General features: G+C 39.3%; 1 protein-coding gene across 1 annotated transcript in view; it reads right to left on the bottom strand.

The window, feature by feature from the left end:
- LOC122747509 (zinc finger protein 624-like) overlaps window positions 1–18,310 on the bottom strand; it is a 49,382-nt gene extending 31,072 nt beyond the window's left edge. Inside the window, exons 1-4 of the mRNA XM_043993480.1 lie at window positions 18,148–18,310; window positions 17,599–18,094; window positions 16,722–16,884; window positions 1,743–1,892 (exon numbers count right to left, since the gene is read on the bottom strand). Coding sequence (XP_043849415.1) covers window positions 1,743–1,892; window positions 16,722–16,884; window positions 17,599–18,094; window positions 18,148–18,310 — 972 coding nt within the window. The remainder of the gene's footprint in view (window positions 1–1,742; window positions 1,893–16,721; window positions 16,885–17,598; window positions 18,095–18,147) is intronic.
- Window positions 18,311–22,861: the final 4,551 nt, after the last annotated feature.

The raw sequence follows: 22,861 nt of genomic DNA, 5'->3' as shown, positions 1-22,861 counted from the left end.
AATAAATGCTTAAAAGTCTAATTCTTGCTAAAGCTTATAATTTGTTGGTGACCACTCATTAGATATTTTAGACAGTTTAGGTAGAATTTTAGCTTTAACAGGAGTTAGCAAAGACCTGAATTTAATGCCAGTTTCTGATACTTACTGTGTCGTATATGCCCTGGGTGTGTGAATCAACTGTTGAGTTTTCAGTATGAGCATTTATACCTCAGAAATTGGCAAATGCTACAAATCAAAGCTTGATTTGTGGTTTTGTTGAACGTCTAGACTTAAAGTGATGAAGAAGATGTTAATAATACAGATTAAACTTAAAACTGTGTTATCTACACAAGCATACATGTATGTGTAAATATATATGTACATCTATTTATACACATATACATACACACATGCTTGTATATATATATATATATATATATATATATATATATATATTTGAGAGTGGGTTGTTAAACATTTACTAGCACATCACTGTGTGTGACTGTGTAGACATATCATTAACCTCTCTGAGACTTATTTTTCTCATCAGTAAAATGTCTACATTGAAGGGTTTTTTTGAGAATCAGCCGAGAGAATGTCTATATAAAGTGATTTGGAAGCTTAAAGTGATGTATAAAAATCTACCATTTTATAATGAACATAGTTTGCAGTACTACAGCACTCTAGAGTTAGAAAGGACCTTAGCAACCCATTTAATTCAATCCACACACACAAAGGATTCTCACTATAATATATCGAACAAGCAGTCACCCAACCTCTCTGAAGACTTCTAAAGAAGGCTGACTCACCCTTTCTTGGTAGCACATTTCATAGTTTTAATTGTTACCTGTCGTATTTCCTGATTTCCCATTGGTAGTTTTATAGAGCGTATTATAGTCTTCTAATGTTGGTGTGACTTTTAGAAATTGCCACTGAAGTGTGAGTGAGTCCACCGAGGCAGCCTCTTGTTATGTAGGGGGAGCAGAACTTGGACCCTGGAAGATTTGAGTTCAGCCATCCCTCAGTGGGATCCTGGGTAAATCATTTCACTCTCAGCATTAGTTTCCTCAATTGAAAATGGGGATAAAGTTAGATGATGTGTATAAAATACTTCACATACCTTAAAAACCTATATAAATGCCAGTTAATGACTAACCCTGGCAATTCTATGTGTAAAGTAATTCTTTCCAAAGTAATGATCTATAGGGAAGTTGGGAAAATAAACAGGAACTGAAAACAAAGTGGAACTGCTCTGGTCACTTGAGGTTAATGGGATGGTACTTATAACTTTTAAAAACTGCCAGTAAACAGATGAAATTTGGGAGGAAAGCCTATGTCTCTGAGGATACACAAGCAGTAAGCAGCAAGGGCAGGATTCGAACCCAGGACCTTTGATCTCAGAGACAATACTCTTTTTTATCATACCCAACTAAGTCAATTATTTTGTAGATTATCATACTTAAACTCATTTAGAGATCATTTACTGATGTAATTGGTGAGGGAGGAGGGGTGCAGGACTAGTATTTAGTACCTAATGGGCAGATATGGCCAGTTTCACATTATGGCTGATAATGGGACCAGTCACTATAGAATATTGCCTAAGGATAGGTGGTAACTCTAAGAAAGAGTTAATCGTTTGGGGTTTATTATAAAATAAGTTAATTTATGTAGATCCTAGAAATGGCAGTAATTCAAAAGCCTAGAGTTCTCATAAAATATTAACACTATTAGAGTATCAAATTCATAACCAAGCTGGTAATTACCCCAAAGGCATCATAGACGCATCCCTTGATAGCTCCCCTTCCCGGAATCACCTCATTATGGTGGTGAAGGTTTTTCTCTGGGTGCCATGGGAGAATCAAGGAGCCAATCAAATGAGAAAAGAGCCGTGTGTTTTCAGCTGAGAGCTCAGGCTGCCAGTGAGCAAAGGAGCCAGTTAATGATCCTTTAACTCAAGCAGGTTTGCCTTGGCAACAGCAGCGTATGATAGGGTTTTATTTTTCCCAATTTTGTCTCAGAAATAATGAGAATAAAGGACTGGGGAGACACTAAAGGCTACCTTCGGTCATCTTCTGAGATGAGTTGTGTTCAAAAGCCATGAAAGGACATACTGAGAGCAGCTTTGTCCTTAGGAGATTTGTTTTTTTCCCCCCATTGCCACAGAAACAAGTGAATGAAGGTCAATGTTTAAGCATGATGACCAAGACCAAGTGTCCTGGCTTTTTTAGGAAAGCCCTAATTTTTGAAGACTTGTACTAGGTGATAGTTGCTCTGGGTATCTTCTAGAAGGGTGTCTAGGGACAACATGTTATCCATGTAGATGAAAATGAATGAATTTCTAAGGTCCTTTTTGGTTCTGAGATTAGATAAGATCAATGAGTCAGATACCTGAAGCACTCTTTGTTATCTGTAAATGTCATAGGGCTTCAGATTATATATACATACATATATGCTGCATGCATACATATATACATATGTAGGCATACATACATATATAACATGTATACATATACAGGGAGAGAAGAGAGAGAATGAGAGAAAAGAGAGAAAGAGAGAGAAGAGAGAGACAGAGACAAAGAAGCCCCCAGGAGCAGGGAGCCACCAAGCTGCATAAAGAGGTATGTGAACCTGTCTCAGAGAAGGTCAAAGCTTCCATGCTGATCAGTAGTGGGATTAGACCCAAGAGTGCCTGCTATTCTTCCAGTTTACATACATCCATATACACATATATAAACTTATTGTTTAGTAATTTCAGACATATCTGACCCTTCATGTCTCTATTTGGAGTTTCCTTGCCAAAGATACTGGAGTGGTTTGCTATTTCCTTCTCTAGTTCATTTTACAGATGAGGAAACTGTAGCAAACAGGGTTAAGTGAGTTACCTAGAGTTTCATAGCTATTGAGTGTCTGAGACCAGATTTAAACCCAGGAAGATGAGTCTTCCTGATTCCAGGTCTGGAGTTTTTTTCAATGTGCCACCTAGTTGCCTCCATATATACATATAAATAATATATATATCTACATGTACATATAATATATACACATATGTATATATGCATGTATATGTAGGTATATTTTATATACCCTCTATATACATTCTATATAGTAGATATAGTCTGTATATATACACACTTATACCTATCTATACTGATTAGGGGCAGAACTAAAAAGGGCCTTAGAAATTAATTTATTTTCACCTAAATGGATGACATGTTACCCGCAACGTTCAAGCAGATCATTTCTTCTTTCCTGATTGTCTTTTGAAGGAGAGGGCCTCCAGGTAGGGGGAGGGGCAGTAAATTATTAAGTATCTACTATGTACCAGGCACTGTGCAAATGTGAGATGCAAATAAGAAAAAGACAGCTCCTGACCTCTAGATGCTTAAAATCTAATGGGGAGGGGGCAGCTAGGTGGCTCAGTGGATAAAGCACCAGCCCTGGATTCAGGAGGACCTGAGCTCAAATCCGACTTCAGACACTTGACACTTACTAGCTGTGGCACCCTGGGCAAGTCACTTAACCCTCATTTCCCCACCAAAAAATCTAATGGGGGAGACAATACACAAAAAAAGATGAAAGAGGGGAAGGCAGCTTCCAGAGGGCACCCCAGGGCATGATGTTCTCATATTCAAAACCAAGCAGAACAGCTGCTGGGAAATGAAGAATTGGCTGGAAATTCTGAGCTCTTTATTAAAGGAAGCGTTGGGAGGAGATTTTTGTCCTTCTCTTCAGCCTTCTACTCAGAGGGGAGAGGCCACAGAAGTACTTAGGATATATTGAGTACCAAAGATGGATGTACAAAGTTGAGTACCAAAGAGGATGAGATTTCTGGTGATGAATTTATTTGGGAGGATGGGGGTTGGAGTTTAGAGTGGGGTGGTGTTGGGGGAGATGAGGAAGGGAAGGATGATGTTCTCCTACTCAAAACTGAGTAAAATACAGTCCAGTTCCTAGGGGGAGTGTGTGTGTTCTGTGATAGTATATCTAGAAATTATTATGTAAAAAACAAAGACATTAATAAAACTTCTTTTAAAAAGAAAAAAATGGAGGGCAGCAGGATGCTTACTGAAGCAATGATGTTGCTATAGCAGGGCCCTTCCCTTTTTTACCAATGACATCAGATTCAGTCCTCACACTGAGGAGGAGAAGGAGGAGAAGGAGGAGAAGGAGGAGAAGGAGGAGAAGGAGGAGAAGGAGGAGAAGGAGGAGAAGGAGGAGAAGGAGGAGAAGGAGGAGAAGGAGGAGAAGGAGGAGAAGGAGGAGAAGGAGGAGAAGGAGGAGAAGGAGGAGAAGGAGGAGAAGGAGGAGAAGGAGGAGAAGGAGGAGAAGGAAAAAAGCTGAGTCGTTATGTTCTCTGATCGTACTTTTGTCCCTTGTCTTACATTGCTCATTGGAAATACAGACATTTCATACATAGGTAGTATTACATATTTGGCCCAGACCTGTGACTCCATCAGTGTTTGTGAATTTCCAGTATGGAGACTTCTTCCATTGATGCATATTAGCAACTCCTATGTAACCAATAGGCTTAGAGAGTTGTCTGGGGAACTAAGGGTTAATCCTCCAGCCAGTCTGTGCCAGAGGCAGGCCATGGACACAGATTTTCCAGAATCCAAGACCAGCCCTCTGTTTACTATGTTGTGCCATTTCTCCCAATTAAATGTGATTGGTAAAGGAAAGAACACCAGTGTGGAATATCTCTAAAAGATATGAAGTTTTCTCTGGTTTCCTCTACCACAGAATTCATCTAGAGGTTTTCTGGCTACCCAAAGGAAAACTATTCATCAGGAAATTAATGCGCTTGACTCTAGGGAACGTTTTTGTTTTTTTTTTTTTTAGTTTACAAATCAAAATCTGAAAATTGCTTTTCCTTGGAGCTTTCTTTATACCACCCTCCCCCACCCCACCATTTTTTGCTCCTTTCACAGTGAAAAATGGGAAACAATCCCAAGTGATATACTATAGATTCTTTGTTTACATAGACATTTTTTTTTAAAAGCTGGTGGGGAGGGAAGTGAGTTAAAGGAACTTTTTTCTTAATCCAAGTTAAAGTTGTCTGAACTATTAAGAAGAAGCATAGTCAAGGGATGGGGGAGAGGGAGGAGGGAAGGAGAGAATCTGAAACTGAAAATTAAAAAAAAAAAGAAGCAGTGTAGTGTATTGGAGAGACCACTGGACTTGGAGAACAAAGGCCTGAGTTTGTGTGCTAGCTTTATAATTTACCAAGTGTGGATAATTCATTTTACATTTCTGGGCCTCAGTTTTTTCATCTGCTTAATGGATCTAATGCTAATTGTATCACCCATCTCACCAAATAAGACAGGGCACATCAAAGCACTATATAATTTTTTTTTTTTGGGTGAGGCAACTGGGGTTAAGTGACTTGCCCAGGGTCACATAGCTAGTAAGTGTCAAATGTCTGAGGCTGGATTTGAACTCAGATCCTTCTGAATCCAGGGCTGGTGCTCTATCCACTGCGCCACCTAGCTGCCCCCAAAGCACTATATAATTATAGGCAAAATTCAACATTTAAGTATTTGGGGTATGCGCGGGTGACAGTTATCTGCTTTTCTACTATATCAATTGTTCTGGATTGAATGAAGAATTATCAAAATGTGGGCAAATTCAACCAGAATAGCTAGGCTAACAGATCTTTCACTGCCTGTTTTCCCAACCCTGACCTTTCTCTTATTCCCTTTCCAAGGTTATTGAAACAATTGACATTTTAAGCAGTGGTCTCTTTGGATTTGAGTGAGGTGTTTGTTTTCCTCATTATTTTAAAACAAATCTTTAATGACTAAACAAATTTAAACTCAATTCCTGTACCCTGAGGCTTTTTACCATAATAGTTATTATTAATAGGGAAGGGTCATTCCCCATGCATTATATCATTATCACAGAAAGCTAGAGATAGAATGGATTTGAGGGAACAACTTGTTCAATTCATGAAATCCTGAGATAATGAGTGATGTGTTAGATGATTTCTCTGTCAGCTTTATGGATTCTTTTGGGCTATGTTAAAAATTTTTTTTAAATGTGTTCTCCAAAGCTCAAAATTTTGAGCTTCATATGCCAGTCAGCAGGAAAATGTATTTGGGGGGTATCTCTTGAAGTTACCATTATTCTTCCAGCTACCCAGTTTCCTTTTTTTTTTTTTTGGCAAGGCAATGAGGGTTAAGTTACTTGCCCAGGGTCAAATGTCAAGTGTCTGAGGCTGGATTTGAATTCAGGTTCTCCTGAATCCAGGGCTGGTGCTTTATCCACTGTGCCATCTAGCTGCCCCCAGCAGCTACCCAGTTTCCCAACCTTGGCGTCGTGGTCAGCTCTTGCCTCTCTCATATTCCATTCCCTTCTGCCTACTCATAGGGCTGCAAACCTCATGTAGGGTCTCATCATTCCTTTTCCTGATAATCGTAACAGCTTGTTATTAGAGACTGGGAATTATAAACTAGGTCTTTCAAGTCTCGATAGAGTATTCTTCTCACTAGGCCATGCTATAATGAAAGGCAAGAAATCCTAGATACTTGTGATGATGAGAATGACTGATATGTATAGTAATTTTAAGTTTGTGCAGTTTTTTACATACATTATCTTCTTCAAGCCTTGTGAGGTAAGCAACCCTGTGAGGTAAGAACTGCTGGTATAATTATTATCATCCCCATTTATGGATAAGAAAACTGAGATTCAGAGAGGTTAAATTACCCATGGTCATACAATAAGGGAGTAGGCAGCTAGGTGGCACAGTGGATAGAGCACTGGGTCTAGAGTCAGGCAGACCTCAGTTCAAATTAAGGCCTTAGACACTTACTAGCTGTGTGACCCTGGGCAAGTCCCTTTGCCTCAGTTTCCTCAACTGTAAAATGAGGCTAATAATAGCACCTACCTCACAAGGTTGTGAGGATCAAAAGGAAATAGTATTTGTAAAGTGTATTAGTTCCCAATGTAGGTATTAATTCCCTAATGCACACTGATTAAATATGATAATAGCTATAATACCATACTTGACACATAGTAAGTGCAATATAAATACTAGTTATTATAGGACCTTTTTTATTTCTTTTCTGGGTCAATGAGGGTTAAGTGACTTGTCCAGGGTCACACAGCTAGTAAGTGTCAAGTGTCTGAAGTCAGATTTGAACTCAGGTCTCCCTGAATCCAGGGCCAGTGCTTTATCCACTGTGCCATCTAGCTGTCCTATAGGACTTTCTAATACCAAATTTAATACTCAGTATTAAGTAGGCCTGGTTGCTTCTCAATGATTGTAGTCAAAGTGATGGTATATCATGACTTGGATAAATGGTCAACAAAATAATTTTCATTTTATTCTTCTCCTTTTCCCTCCCATTCTAATACACAAAATAAGTACAACTTCCTAAAGAAGTCAGTGGCGAAGTACTTCTTGGGGAAACTCATTCAGAAGTGGGAAAAAGATCTTTTCTGAGCCTGGGACTCCAGGATGGAGAAAGAATTGAATTGTTAGCTTATCTCCTCTCAGCTTGGATCTGGTGCCACACTTGAAGATCTGCAGATAATTTTTGGGTACAGAGAATCACCTTGGGCTCCAGGGTTATGAGTTCTGCCAGAACTCATGGATTTAGAGCTATCTTTGCAGACTTCCCATGTGATTCCTTTTCCTTCTCCTTATGATAACTTGGCCTCAGGGTACAGGAATTGAGTTTAAATTTATTTAGTCATTAAATATTTGTATAAAATAATAAGAAAGAAAAACACACAACTTACTCAAATCCAGAGACCAGTCTTGCTGATTAAAATGTCAATTGTTTTAATAACCTTGGAAAAGGGACAAGAGAAAGGTCAGGGTTGGAAAAACACAGTTGAAGCCTCTCTTCCTCTTTGGTGAACTCATCATGAGTGAGTGGCCGTCATCATGTCTCCTCCCCATGACTCTATTCTCCTAATCAGCTTGTCCCTCCTTATGTAATTCTTGTGTTCAGTTGCAAGTCTTGAAGGAGTTTGATTTCCAGGGGCTTCCCCAATGAATACAGACTGTCTTGCCTAAAGCATCACTGGCATTGAAATTGGGCAAGGGATTCTGTTATTGACAAGCCACTATTATACTGCTTATTAACCTGAATACATTTAGACTAGTAAGTATAGAATAAAAAAATGATACCTAGAGAATTGAAACTCAGGATAAGTGAAATTAAAAGAGCTGGTTTCAGTGAGCTTGAGTCAGAGGATTTTAGAATCATAGACAAGGGAAATTAGAGGTCATCGAGCCCAAACCCATAGCACTATAGATTTAGAGTTGAAAGGCACCACTAAGGCCCTTTAGTATAACTCCCTCATTTTATAGGTGAGGAAACTGAAGCCCAGGGTAAACTGAATTGACCAAAGTCATACATATAATAATCAATCAACCATCATTTATTACATAAGTGATGTCAAATTCAAGTAGAAATGGGGGCTACTTCATAAAGATCCCTGAGAACTGCATTTTGACTTAATTAATTCAATTAAATTTTTGTTTATTTTGGTAAATAGTTGCCAATTACATTTTTTTTTTTGGGTGGGGGAGGAAATCAGGGTTAAGTACTTGTCCAGGGTCACATAGCTAGTAAGTGTCTTAGGCTGGATTTGATCTCAGGTCCTCCTGATTTCAGGGACAGTACTCTATCCACTGTGCCACCCAACCCTGAACCCTCTCCAATTACATTTTTTTAAAATTTTTGTGGGGCAATGGGGGTTAAGTGACTTACCCAGGATCACACAGCTAGTAAGCGTCAAGTGTCTGAGGCCAGATTTGAACTCAGGTACTCCTGAATCCAGGGCCAGTGCTTTATCCACTGCACTACCTAGCTGCCCCCCCCAACTCCCACCATTACATTTTAATATGGTTCCAGATGCATTCAGTAGCATCGCAGGCAGCATGTTTTACCCCTTCTGTACCCCCATGATAACTCTATGTCAGGTACTATGCTAAGTGCTGGGGATACAAAGAAAAATTAAAAACAGTCAATGGCACAGCTGGGATTTGAAGTCAGTGATTCTCTGACTCCCAACCTAGACTGCTTTTCACTGTACCAAGGACCAGATGAACATGGGAATCACATGTGCTTGGATGCACCTTTCTCTCTCTCTCTCTTTTTTTTTTGTGGGGCAATGAGGGTTAAATAACTTGCCCAGGGTCACACAGCTAGTAAGTGTCAAGTGTCTGAGGCTGGATTTGAACTCAGGTATTCCTGAATCCAGGGCCGGTGCTTTATCCACTGTGCCACCTAGCTGCTGCCGGATGCACCTTTCTCAAGTTAGGTCAGAGACAAGACTTTCCTAGCCTATGGGATGGCAACAGTTATGGCACTAATAGAGTTCTGGCAGAAGCCAGATGCCAGGCAGCATGAGCCTAGGAACAAGGTGGATCTAGTAGGAGAAAGGAGATTTCCCAAGTAGGGCCCATCTCAGGAGTGTGGAGGATGAAAGGGTTGCCTTGCTAACCACAAATTAGCAAGTTCCTAATTTTGAGTATCAGACATTCTAGGGAAAGAATACGATTGCCCACTTAGTTCCTTAAGAGCATCCAGCCTTGGAATAAGTCAATAAATATCTTTTAAGCACCTACTATGTGCCAGGCATTATTCTAAGCACTGAGAATATAAAAAGAAGCAAAAGACAGTCCTTACCCTTAAGGAATTTACAATCCACTTAGGGACACAACTAGAAAACAAACTTGTTGAAACAGACACACATACATGTATATTATATATGTTATATGTATGCACACATACATATTATACATACACACATATTCACACATAGGATGAATAGGAAATGATTAAGAGAGAGAAGGTACTAGAATTGGGAAAGGCTTTCTGTAGAAGATGTGATTTTAGTAAGAACTTAAAGGAAGCCAAGGAAGGCAGTTGGTAGACATGAGGATCGCTAGATCCAAGAGACGGAGAATTGTTTGTGGAACAGCAAAGAGGCCAGTGTTGTACATGGCTAGGGAGAAGGTAAAAGTAGACTTGAAAGATAAGAGGAGGCTTGTTATGAAGGGCTTTGAACAGTAAATAGAAGATTTTGTATTTGATCCTGGAGGTGATAGGGAGCCACTGGAGTTTATTGAGAGAAAGAGAGAGAGAGAGAGAGAGAGAGAGAGAGAGAGAGAGAGAGAGAGAGAGAGAGAGAGAGAATGTATGGCAGGTGGTGGAGAGAGAGAGAGAGAGAGAGAGAGAGAGAGAGAGAGAGAGAGAGAGAGAGAGAGAGAGAGAGAGAGAGAGAATGTATGGCAGGTGGTGAAGGAAGAGAGATCTGAATGTTGCTTCTTCTCCCATGGTGGGTGAGTTATTCAGATAGCGTAGGTCTAATTGTATAGATTATGACAGCTAGGTGGTTCAATGGATAGAGTGCCAGGCCTGGAGTCAGGAAGACCTGAGTTCAAATTCAGCCTCAGACATCTACTGATTATGTCACTTGACCCTATTTGCCTCAGTTTCCTCATCTGTAAAATGAGCTGGTCAGTATTTTGGCCAAGAAAATTCCAAATGGGGCCACGAAGAGTTGGACATGACTGAAACAACCCAACAGTAACAAAATGGCATGGATGGTTGCCATTTAGCAGCTCCAAAAAGCCTGTTCCTCTTTCAGTGAACCCCCCAAAACTTGGAGGAGCTATGAAGTTAAAGAGAGATTCATTAGAATGTTGAAAGACTGTGATAGCTTTTTTATCTTTTCTGTATCTGTATTTGGGTTCTTGCGAGTCCTTGGCATCTTCTGCATTTTCTGTAGCATGAAATTAAGGCTGAAGTACCTGATATACAGGAGTATGCTGGTAAATGTTTAGTAACTAGCTCTCTTAAAGAATGTAAGCTTGACACACTTTTAAATTGAATCTGAATTACTAGTACTTTATTAAGTTGAGACAATCAGCAGAATAATGAATCAAGCTCTTTGCAGATATCCAAGGTATAAAAATGCTCACACTGAAAACTTAACAAGTGGTTTTCTTGAAGCAATTCAAGATGGTTGAAGTACACCTTTGCCATATGCATTTGATAAGCAAAAATTATATTGAGTAATTGCATGGGAGCTGGATATACCATTACCCACAGTTAAGAAAATTTAATGAAGAATTTTTCCCAAGCTATAATGTGGGATTTTCTTGGAGTAACTCCTATAGTTGGCAATGAATAACTTTTGGGGGTCAAGCCCTAGGATTGAACCCAGAGCTTTGGCTAATGCTGGGACATGGGTAACATTTTGTTTTGCTTTGTATTAGTTTTATTTGCTTTTGTATTTTGTATTATTTTATTATTTACTTTTGTATTTTTATTTTATATTATTTATTTTATATTAGTTTTATTTGCTTTCTATTAATCTGTATTTACTTAGCTATACACATAGTCTCTTCTCTAAACAGAACATAAACTCCTTGATGGATGGGATTGTTATGGTTTTGTCTTTGTATCCCTTGCACCTTCTTGAATTGGGTCTGAATGAATGAATGAGCTATATCCTGAAAGGATGCATGGAGAGGATTGCTTAGTGACTTCTGAGGATGGGAGAAGTGATAAAAAAGGTGTGATAGGCCAATATTTTAGTTTTCAGAAAAGGGGAAAGGGTGGATGCTCTAAATTTTAGGTTAGTGAGCTTTGCTTTGATTCCTTATGAAATCCTAGAGTGAATTATAAAAAGATGGTCTGCGAATACTTGGGAAAGGAAATGATGATTATGATGACACCGCATGTATTCATTTAAGAAACAGTCAGACTAACCTCATGTCGTTTCTTTGACAGGATTATTGGGCTGGCAGTTTAAAGGACTGCCATAGATATTGAATACCTCATTGTCATCAAGGCCTTTGACACAATCTTTCAAGATATCCTCATAGACAAATGGCAAAGTGATAGCAGGTGGTAACTGAGTGACTAGCCCCACAGGATGATGATTCAGTCAAATTCAGTTCAATTTGACAAGGATTTACTTGCATCCGCTCTGTGTAGAGAACTGTGCCAGAGCATGAGGGAGGTATAAAGTTTAGAAAAAGCACTATTCCTGTCCTTATGGAGACTGTGGTACAGTGGGAGGATAAGAGACAAATACAGACAATTATAATAAATAATAATACAGAGTAAGTAACAGAAGAGAACTACGGAAAAAGTGCTCTGAAGTTTCAGAGGAAGGTTATTACTCATAGAGGATCAGGTAAGGCTTGATGGAGAAAGTGACATTTTAATTAAACTCTCTAGGATGTGTAGGAATGAATGTACAGAGTGGGAGGGGGGAGTATAAACAGAGATGAGAAGCTGAGGAAGGAGCAAAGAATGTTTGGAATTTAAAGGGTAGTTCAGTTTGATTATAAGTATGTGTTGTGCATCAGCAAAAGAATGGAGAGGGTGAGCAGAGCTGAGAAGAGCTGCTGGGAGGCTGTTGTAATAATAAAAAATAGATGCTACACTGGGGTGGTAGCAGTGAGAATGGAGACACTGACACAAGGCTTTTGGGCAGGTGGAATGGACAGTAATAGGTGACTGATTAGAAATGAATATTGAGGGGAAAAGAAGCAGCAATAACCCCTAGTTTGTGAACATGGGAGAGAGGGTGACTAGTGTTGCCAGACATAGAAGTAATGGAAAGAAGGTTGAATTTAGAAAGGAAAGAGAGTTAGCTTAGCTTTAGACATTGAATTTTAGGTGCTAGTGGGACATTTGAGGCAACTGGAGATGTGGGCTTAGAACTCAAAAGAGAGGTCAGAGCTAGAAATATAGATTTTAGATTCATGTTTATAGAGGGGTCATTGAAGATGGAGGGGTGAATGAAATTGCCGAGAGTCTACAGAACAGCCGGAGAGGCTCTGCCAAGTACAGAGCCTAGGGAACACATATCAGTGGCTAGGGAAGAGGCTGAGAAGACAGAGAACTGAATAGAGAAGGAGGAGAACCAGGAGGATGAAGTATCTCTGAAGTCAAGTAAGGAGTGAGTAGTCTTTAGAGAGTAGCAGTAAAAACAGTTAAAAGTTGGAGAAAGATACAAGAGAATGAGCTTTGAGAAAAAGTCTGCTCAATTTGGTGATTAGGAGGCAATTACTAACCTTAGAGATAGTGGTTTCAGAAGAGTGAAATGGGGTAGAAGACAGATGGCAAGAATTATAGGATTATAGATTTAGAGGAGATTTAGAGATGGAAGATGGACCTATTCCAGTCTAATCTAGTTCCCCCCTTTTATAGATGAGAGTTTTAATGAGAAATTGCAGGCACTGGATGTAGCACTTTAGAAAGTTTCATTGTGAGTAAGGTAAGATGGATGAAATAGCACAATAGCTGGATGGAAGTAGAAGTATTAAGGGAAGAATCTTTTATTTTTAGGATTAAAGGAATCTATGAATGTTTACATGTAGTTGGGAAAGGAAAGGGAAGGGAAGGAAGCAAATATTTATCAAGTGCCTACTATGTGACAGGCACTGTGCTAAGTGCCTTATAAATATTATCTCATTTGATCCTCACAACAACCTTGGGAGGTAGATGGTGCTATTATTGTTCCCATTTTATAGCTGAGGAAACTGAAACAGAGGTTAAGTTACTTGGCCAGGGTCATACAGCTAGTATGTGTCTGAGACCAGATTTGAACTCAGGTCTTCCTGACCCAGTTATCTACCTGAATCTGTTCTCTTCCTGAACCAGTACTCTAACCATGGAGTCACCTAGCTGTTTGGTTGGGAAGGAGACAGTGACGAATGAAAGAATCAAACTTTGGGAACAGTGTCCTACAGGAGACAGGAAGGAAGAGGAGCAAAAGTAGAGGCAGTGGGAGTAGACTGGGAGGAGTAGAAATGTGTATTTTATGACTTTGAAGGAAGACCAAGCAATGATATTGAAAAGTTTTGAGAAATGGAAATGAGGGGCTCCTGTCTGACAGTCTCAATTTTCTCAGTGAAGAAAAAGGCAAATTATTTTAAGTAAGTCCTTGGGTTAGGAGTATAGTTGGGATGGAGGGGAGAATAAAGAAAAGCTCTGGGATAGTTACTCTGGTAAAGCTTGAGTAGAAGATTGTTGGTGATCAGCAGGAGCCCAGGAGATTATGTATTATGTATTATGTATTACGAATTTGTAATAGATAAAATCAGCTTGGACAGCCTGAGTAATGAATTAGTATCATAGGATTTTTAAATCCCCAGAGAGAGAGAGAGGTCTCCAGCTCATTAGAAGGATCTTCTTTTGGAAAACCATAGGAGGTTTTATTTGATAGTCTTGAACAGTGAGTAGGCACGGCTAGGTTGCAATCTATACCACTGGAGAAAATATCCACATCAAAGATATCAGAGAGCCATAACAATATTAAATAAATTGTTTTCCCCCACTACTAACCATGAATTCCTAAAATCAAAAGGATCAACTTTTTTTTAATAAATAAAAATGTTTATTATTATAAATAAAATTAAAAAAAAGAATTAACAAAGATATTTACTTAGCCATAGTGAAAGAAGGATATTCAACAAGGATTGATATTGTAGATATCTCAAGTTGATTGAGTTGAATAAAATTCCTTTGTCCATCATGGTCCACCACCTAAGCACTCAAAAGGTATCTCCCCCAAATCACTAATAATTAAAGAAATGCATGTTAAAACAGTTCTTAGGTACCACCACACACCTACCAGATTGGCTAACATAACAGAAAAGGAAAATGATGTTAGATGGGTTGTGAGAAATTCAGGACAATAATGCATTGTTGGTGGAGTTGTGAACTGACCTAATGATTCTGGAGAACAATTTGGAACTATGCCCAAAGGGCCATCAAACTGTGCATACCTTTTGATCCAGCAATAGCATTACTAGGTCTGTATTCCAAAGAGATCAAAGGAAAATAACCCATTTGTACAAAAATATTTATAGCAGCTCTTTTTGTGGTGGCAAAGAATTGCAAATTGAAGGGATGCCCATCAACTGGAGAATGACTGAACAAGTTGTGGTATATGATAGTGAGAGAAACGATTACTAGTAACAAATTCTTTAGGGAGATCCAGAGTTTTCTCCCTTTTTTTCAAAAGTCCTCATTTTAAAGCTCAGCCTCAGAAGGACAGGACTGATACTAGATAGGATTAACATCCTCCTCAATCTAGGTATTGCTATCCCACCCAACCTTAGAAGGAATTAAACTAAGGTGAAACTCTAGCTGATTGTGTTCTACTCAGGCTTCAGTCGGGGATATAGATTCTTTATCTACAATTCCCCTAGGCTGGGGGTAATTTGGAAGGAAATGACATGAACAAAGTCACATTCCCAATCCCCTCATTAGAACAGGTTCACCTCCCATAATAGTCATTCTCTCTTCTTGTTAACCAATCAGAGTTAATTGCCACTCTTCCAAGGGCATATAAACTGTGATCCCACTGCTATGAGTACCTTTTGTCTAAGAGAGATGGCAAAACTGCCATCCCTTTTATTAATAATATGCTAGCATTATTAATAAAATGATTACCCAGAAATTATGTCTCTCAAACTTTTAAAATGTCACCCTAGTGATGGAATACTGTTGTGTTCTATGACAAAGGGGATAGCTTCAGAAAAACTAGGATTGATATAAACTGATGCAAAGTAGAGTGAGCAGAAACAGGATAACATTATACACAGCAATAGCAATATTCTAACATTAATTAACTGTGAAAGATAGCTACTTTGATCAAGACAATGATCCACAACAATTCCAAAGGACTGATGAATAAAAATACTATTCATCTACAGAACATGGATAAACACTAAGTGCAGATTGAAGCAATTTTTTTTGACTTTATTTTTCTTGGGTCTTTTTGCAACATGTTTTGCATGATTTCACATGTATAATGGGTATCATATTGCTTTGCCTTCTCGATGGGTAGAGAAGGGACTAGAGGAAAAGAATATGGAACTCAAAAATTTCTAAGTGAACATTAAAAAGTAAGCTTTTTTTTGGTGGGGCAATGAGGGTTGAGTGGTTTGCCCAGGGTCACACAGTTAGTAAGTGTCAAGTGTCTGAGGCTGGATTTGGACTCAGGTCCTCCTGAATCCAGGGCCAGTGCTTTGTCCACTGTGCCACCTAGCTGCCCCCCCCCAAATAAACATTTTTTAAAAGACACACTCCCCCCTTCCAAGTCCTCATGGCTGCTTTGTACTCAGGGGCTGAGGAAATGACATCAGTAGTTGAAGTTCTTAGTCATCTGAGTCAACCAAGACATGAGAAATGTCATGATTTTTAAGGGAAAACAAGCATAACCTGCAAGGAGGGTAGTAGAGGAGGTATAATATATTGCTCCCACCACCACCAGTCTTTCCACATAACACTCAAAAGGTTTCTCTGTGGAATTCTGCAGGGTTTGGTAAACTGTGTGCTCCAAAAATGGGTGTTCCTGCATAAATTACATTGAGACTTCACTCCAGTATGAATACACTGATGTTGAGTAAGGTCTGTGCTCTGGCAGAAGACCTTTCCACAGTGATTACATCCATAAGGCTTCTCTCCAGTATGAACCCTCTGATGTCGAGTAAGTTCTATAGTCAGTCTAAAGGCCTTCCCACACTCATTACATCCATAAGGTTTCTCTCCAGTATGAATTCTCTGATGTCGAGTAAGCTCTGTGCTCAGTCAGAAGGCCTTTCCACATTCATTACAATCATAAGGTTTCTCTCCAGTATGAATCCTGTGATGTACAGTAAGATGACCTCTCTACCTGAAGGCCTTCCCACATTCATTACATTTGTGAGGCTTCTCTCCAGTGTGAATATGTAGATGTTGGGTAAGCTGTGTTCTCACTTGAAAGACCTTCCCACATTTGTTGCATCCATAAGGTTTCTCTCCAGTATGAATTCTCTGATGTTGAGTAAACTGGTCTTTCTGGTAGAAGGCCTTCTCACACTCATTACATTCATGAGGTTTCTCTAAAGTGTGTATTCTCTGGTGTCTAGTAAGCTGTCCTCTATGGGCAAAAGGCCTTTCCACATTCATTACACCCATAGGGTTTTTCTACAGTATGAATCCTTTGATGTCTTGTAAGTGATTTTCTCAGACAGAAGGCCTTCTCAAATTCATGGCATTCATGAGGTTTCTTTCCAGCATGAATTCTCTGATGCTGAGTAAGTTGGGCACTCCAGAGGAAGACATTCCCACAAGCATTGCATACAAAAGGTTTCTTATCAGTATAACTCCTTTGATGGGAAGTAACAGAAAAGCTGTGATTGAGAGGTATAACACATTCATTATATTCATAAGGTTGCCCAATAGGGTAAATTCTTTGATTTTCCATAAATTGAATATTCAGGGTAGAAATTTCCCTAAATCCATTATAGTTAATGGATTTCTCTTCAATGTTATTTGTTTCAAAGGAATGAATGAAATGGCTAAAGTTAGCAACTCTCTCACAGTCATTAAAGTCATTAGGTTGCTTTCCAACATATAGTCTATGATATTCAATAAAATCTGGTTTAGAAATGAAGGCCTTGGGGGCAGCTGGGTGGCACAGTGGATAGAGCACCGGCCCTGGATTCAGGAGTTCCTGGGTTCAGATCCAGCCTCAGACACTTGACACTTGCTGGCTGTGTGACCCTGGGCAAGTCACAGCCCCCATTGCCACACAAAAAATAAATTAAAAAAAAAACAAAAAGAAATGAAGGCCTCCCCACATTCATTATACTTGGAAACTATCTCCTTTGAGGATATTTTTTGATATTTCCTTGGGTCAGAAGACACAATAAAGCTCTTTCCATCACATTTGTAAAGATCTTCTTCTATAGATGTTCTCTGTTTCGAGAAAAGCATGAGTTCTAGCCTGATGCTTTGGCCACAATCATAGCCTCTGACTTTAGTGGGAGTTTTCACGTAGTTTATTTTTACTTCCCCAGAATTCTTCTCTTCACTGCTCTGCTTGAGTTCATGCTGGGATGAAGGCTCCATAGAAATAACCATCTCTGGAGAGAAGTCCTTGGTTTCAGGCCTAGATTCCCCATCTTCAAGTATCCTGACCACTTCATATCCAATGCTAAGCAAGCTAACAGGTCTTTCTCTTTTAAATTGGCACTCATCTTTCTGGATGGCTGCTCCTGGGATTCTCCCCTCTGGCCTCCAAGGAGCCTCCCCTTGCTCCAGCTGGTGGATCACCTTGGGCTTGGACACAGCTAGTCCTTCTAGGGCTGGGGAGGGGAGAGGAGACAGATCCTGAGTCCCAGGGGGAAGCCTTCCTCACCCAGGCAGACCACGTTCCTGTAGTTCTCCAGCATCATATCCTGGTATAGCTTCTTCTGAGAAGGGTCCAGGTACCCCCACTGCTCCTGTGTGAAGACCATTGCCACATCTTGGAAGGTCACTGGCTCCTGAAGAGCCCTGGCTGAGGGCAGCACGGGTGCCATCCTCACTTCCACAAAGGCCACTCCTTCTCACCAGCCAACTCTGAGAAACAGAAGGAGTGTGTGTGGGGCCCAGGTCCCAGAAGAGCTGGCTGGGCCGGGTGCAAAAAAGCCCCAAAGGAGGAAAGAATGGAGGCACAAGGACCTGACCCAGAGAGATGCTCGGAGAGGTGGGGAGCATCCCAGAGATGAGGGAGGGGAGGGAGGGGAAGGGGGGAAGAGGAGAGGGAGGAGGATGGGAGGGGGAGGAAGGGGAGCAAGGATCAACTTTTTAAAAACTAGTAATGTCATTTTTTTCTAAAACAGTTGTAATTAAAAAAACAAAAACCTTGTTGGGGGCAGCTAGGTGGCGCAGTGGTTAAAGCACTGGCTCTGAATTCAGGAGGACCTGAGTTCAAATCCAGCTTCACACACTTGACACTAGCTATGTGACCCTGGGCAAGTCATTTAACTCCCATTACCCTGCAACACCTCCCCCCCAAACAACAACAAAAAAACCCTGTTCAACACCATAAGATCTTAAGATATTTTATTATGAACTTTACTGAACATCAGTATGAGCAATTGAACTTGTTTTGTATCTTTTAATATTAAATAAATGAAATTCAGCCCCCCCCAAATGTCATGGCTTTTCAGTTAGTAGTTCCTCTAAATTGCTATCAGGATTCTTTGTTTTTTGTTAATTTATTACTATTTACTTTTCTTCTTTTAGATGTTATTTAGGTGGGCTTCATGGATATTTGGTGGGTAACACCTGAGATGTTGAAGTAGCAATAGTTGCTTATAACCAGTTCATGTACTGCCTTTTTTAGGCTTACAAAAAAGACCGGACGTCACTTTACCATTAATCTGCAAGTGAGTATAAATTATAATTTTTCCTGTTAGGTGGCATGTCACCCCACTTACCAGCCCTGTGGTCCAATCAACTTTGGAGAATGAGCAACAGACGCGTGTGTGCCTGCATAAGCATTGTAACCTCATCAAGATGCATGGCTTCAAAGAGTTGGGAAAAGAGAAATCCTTACAGACTGCATTCTGGATGCATCCCCAGGAGGTTAAGGGATATGGCTCAAGATGATTAAAATGTGAAAATCTGTACAGCTTGCCTCTATTTTACTTGGCTGGGAAATTTCCTAGTTCAGTTTGGAATCTCTATATTGTTTTTTCCCCATAGAAAATCAACTTTGGCCATCTGGCTCATTATATAGTAAACTAAAATTGAAAACCAAACCAAACCAAACCAGCCCAAACTTTGTTAACTGTGCTTTTCTCATAGAGCAATTCCTCCACTAAGCTTCCAACCCCAAATTTCTTACCCCTGAGACTACTCAGTTTTCCAGGATTGGGGAAGGGTTATAGTCCTTTACTTCAGTGAAGTCACTACTCACAATCTTGACTGGTAGTTTTTATTTCCACTCTAGGTCTCAGGATCTTGGCTCTCCTGCCTGTTGCCCCTTATCTACAAATAGAGGCCAAGCCACATGGCAGGCAAAGACCCTTATTACTTTTACCCTAGCTCTTTGTCTGCTTCCAGTGACTGAACTAAATAAGGGGCAGAAAGTCCTCAGGGTAAATGAAAAAATGCAAAGGCAAAGGGATGATTTATGGGATTACACAAAAAATCTCACCTGTCATTTGACTTTTCACATGTTTTCATCCCTGCTCTTGGCCTGAGTTAGGACTAACCCACTTCCAATACCTTTCTGACTTAGTTTCTCTCACCCGAACCTTTAGGGTTCCTCTGGGTCCTACAGAGAAACTATGTTGCATATTCCACTACAAGTTTGTAAGTAATGGTACTCTGCCTTGGTTGGCTTCCCCCTACTTCCCATTATTTTAGAAAAGCCTTTCTATATTTCTTTGTATTTGTCATATCTGTTGTAGAGAAAATATTTATTATCCTTTATTAATATTATTGAACCTAACTATATGTGGCTAGAAAAATGTTTAAACCAAAAGCTTACTGTAGAGGTCAGACTGACTTTAGGGATCTCCAGGGGGGCCCTGTGGTTGTAAGGAATGCTTAGATCCATCCCATTGCTTGTTTTAGGTCCCCTCAGATCTTGTTTTGGGTCCACTCAAAGTTTGTATTTTGGCTTCCCCAAATTAGATTGACTAACCTGCTGCTGTATATCTCCAACTGCCATTCTTTTAGAGACTACATACTGCCTATGTGAGGCCAATCAGCAAATGTCCTTATAACCTTGTCTAAACTCTATATGATGTAACCTCACCAAGACTCATGGAGAAAACCACACCTTCTTTCTGGCTCTCTTGCCACTAAATTATTTAATAAAATTCTTTCTAAAACTACTTCAGATTTTGGGATTGTTACTCATGAATAACACTATCAATCTTAATTGCATTATGGTACTGGTACATTACCCAAATTTATCCAACCATTGCCCCACACTTGAACTTTTAGAGTACAATAATAAATAATGCTACCAGGAAAATCTTTGAACAGTTAGTTTTTGTTAATTTTGAAAACACTCACAGGGTATGTTGCCAAATTTAAATTATTTGATATGTGTGTAAAGTGTTACAATGTTACATCTATTCTGAGAAGCACTCTGCAAACTTCCTGGACTTCCGTTGTTAGGTGGTCCTTGAATGCCAGTTGAAGAAATGAGAAATGCCTCATTCCATTTAGAGGGAATTATCACTACTAAGAAAATTATATCTGTTAGGCAGTTGGGTTTTTTTTTTTTTGAGGCAATTGGGGTTAAGTGACTTGCCCAGGGTCACACAGCTAGTAAGTGTTAAGTGTCTGAGGCCGGATTTGAACTCAGGTACTCCTGACTCCAGGGCTGGTGCTCTATCCACTGCACCACCTAGCTGCCCCCAGGCAGTTGGTTTTTGAAAAAACAAACAAACAAACAAAAACATGCTCTCAACAGCAAGCTCCCCTGAAACAGTAATGGAGAAACTGAAGAAATAAGCTGGTTATCATTAGGTCAGCTTATATTTCCTGGTTTTCAGCTCTTGACTTGATTTCAACAATTCAACAAACAATTATTACATACCTTCTGGGAAGCAAGATGCCTGTACTTGATGCAGGAAACACAGTGATAAAAATGAAATAGTCTTTGCTCTCAATGACCTTATATTGTTTGGGTTAAAAGTTATTTTAATGGAGAGTTAGCAGTCTGGTTCATATCTATTTTTTAGAAAGAAGAGACTGGATTTAATTGGTATAGGATCCTTCCATTGTAAAACTACTTCAACCAATGCACATGTGTAACTGTTCTGCAGCTTATAGACTTAGTTCCTTGAGAGCATAGGTGACTTGTGCAAGGTTCCATGGTTAGCATATGTGATAGTACATAGTATATTATGCTATGTCATATCACATCAAATATCAAACCACATGACCTATTTTATATTATGTAATATATGATACACCACACATATGAGCTATAATTGATATATCACATCATATCACGCATCACACAATATTGTATATCATGCTACCTACTATGTAATAATAGAGTATATCTACCATGTGATAATAGCATATCATACACACACACACACACATATATATACATACATAATATAGACTATAGAATAATATATGGTACATAATAATATTTCCTTTCCGGGGTTGTCATGAGGATAAAATGAGATAATATTTGTAAAGTTCTTCATACACCTTAAAGTGCTATATAAAAACCTCTGGGACTTGCATTCATCGCAGTCTGACTTAAAGACTTACCCTCTATTTTTCTTTTAGGTTTCCAGAAATACTTTAGAATAAAGCTGAAATAGTGATATGCTTCTTAGAAGCAATAGAAAAGTAAGTGGAGAAAGCCCCTTTATCATCCCTTAGATGTTAGTATATGGGGCTGTAGTTGCATCTTTGCATATAAAGCAGGAGATGAGAGAGAAAAAAACTAGAATCAAATGTGCACAGAAATTCATATTCTGTGAGCTATGCCAGGCAAGACACTGTGTAGAGTAAGAATCCATTGGAGCATAAATGAGAAAACAACATTTCCTAGAGACATCACTGGAAAGGAGGCTCCTTTGGTTAATTTTCCCTTCAGCTTTCTGTGCCCTGAAGCAGAGAGGAAATTGACTCATCTGCACACTTATGGTTAAGACCAGTGGGAACTAATGATTGAACAGCTGAAGAAAGAATGCTTAATGAAACTTCATCACAGGGAGAAGATAGGGGCCAAGAATTGGGAGAAATGGATGGAGCTTAACTGCTTTTTTAGATCAACTCTATTTTAATTTTTTGGTGAAAAAACAAATGGAATTAAAAAATTCAATTTTATTTTCTTTTCCTTTCTGGATTCTTTCCTTATACCATTCTCCCCATTGAGAAAATAAGAAAAAGAAACCCTTTACAAATATGTTTAGTCAAGTAAAACAAAATCCCACATTAGCCATGTCCAAAAAGAGAGAAAGAATAAAAGAATGAAAGAAAAGAAAAGAAAATTTGTTTCAATTCCTTCTCTAAATCTATCAGTTCTCTATCTAGAGGTAGATAGCATGTTTCATTATGGGTCCTTTAGAATTGTGGTTGATCACTGTGTTGGTTAGAGT

The sequence above is a fragment of the Dromiciops gliroides genome, chromosome 3 (genome assembly GCF_019393635.1).
Source record: "Dromiciops gliroides isolate mDroGli1 chromosome 3, mDroGli1.pri, whole genome shotgun sequence".
Lineage (NCBI taxonomy): Eukaryota > Metazoa > Chordata > Mammalia > Microbiotheria > Microbiotheriidae > Dromiciops > Dromiciops gliroides.
This window is presented reverse-complemented; position numbering and strand designations above follow the sequence as displayed.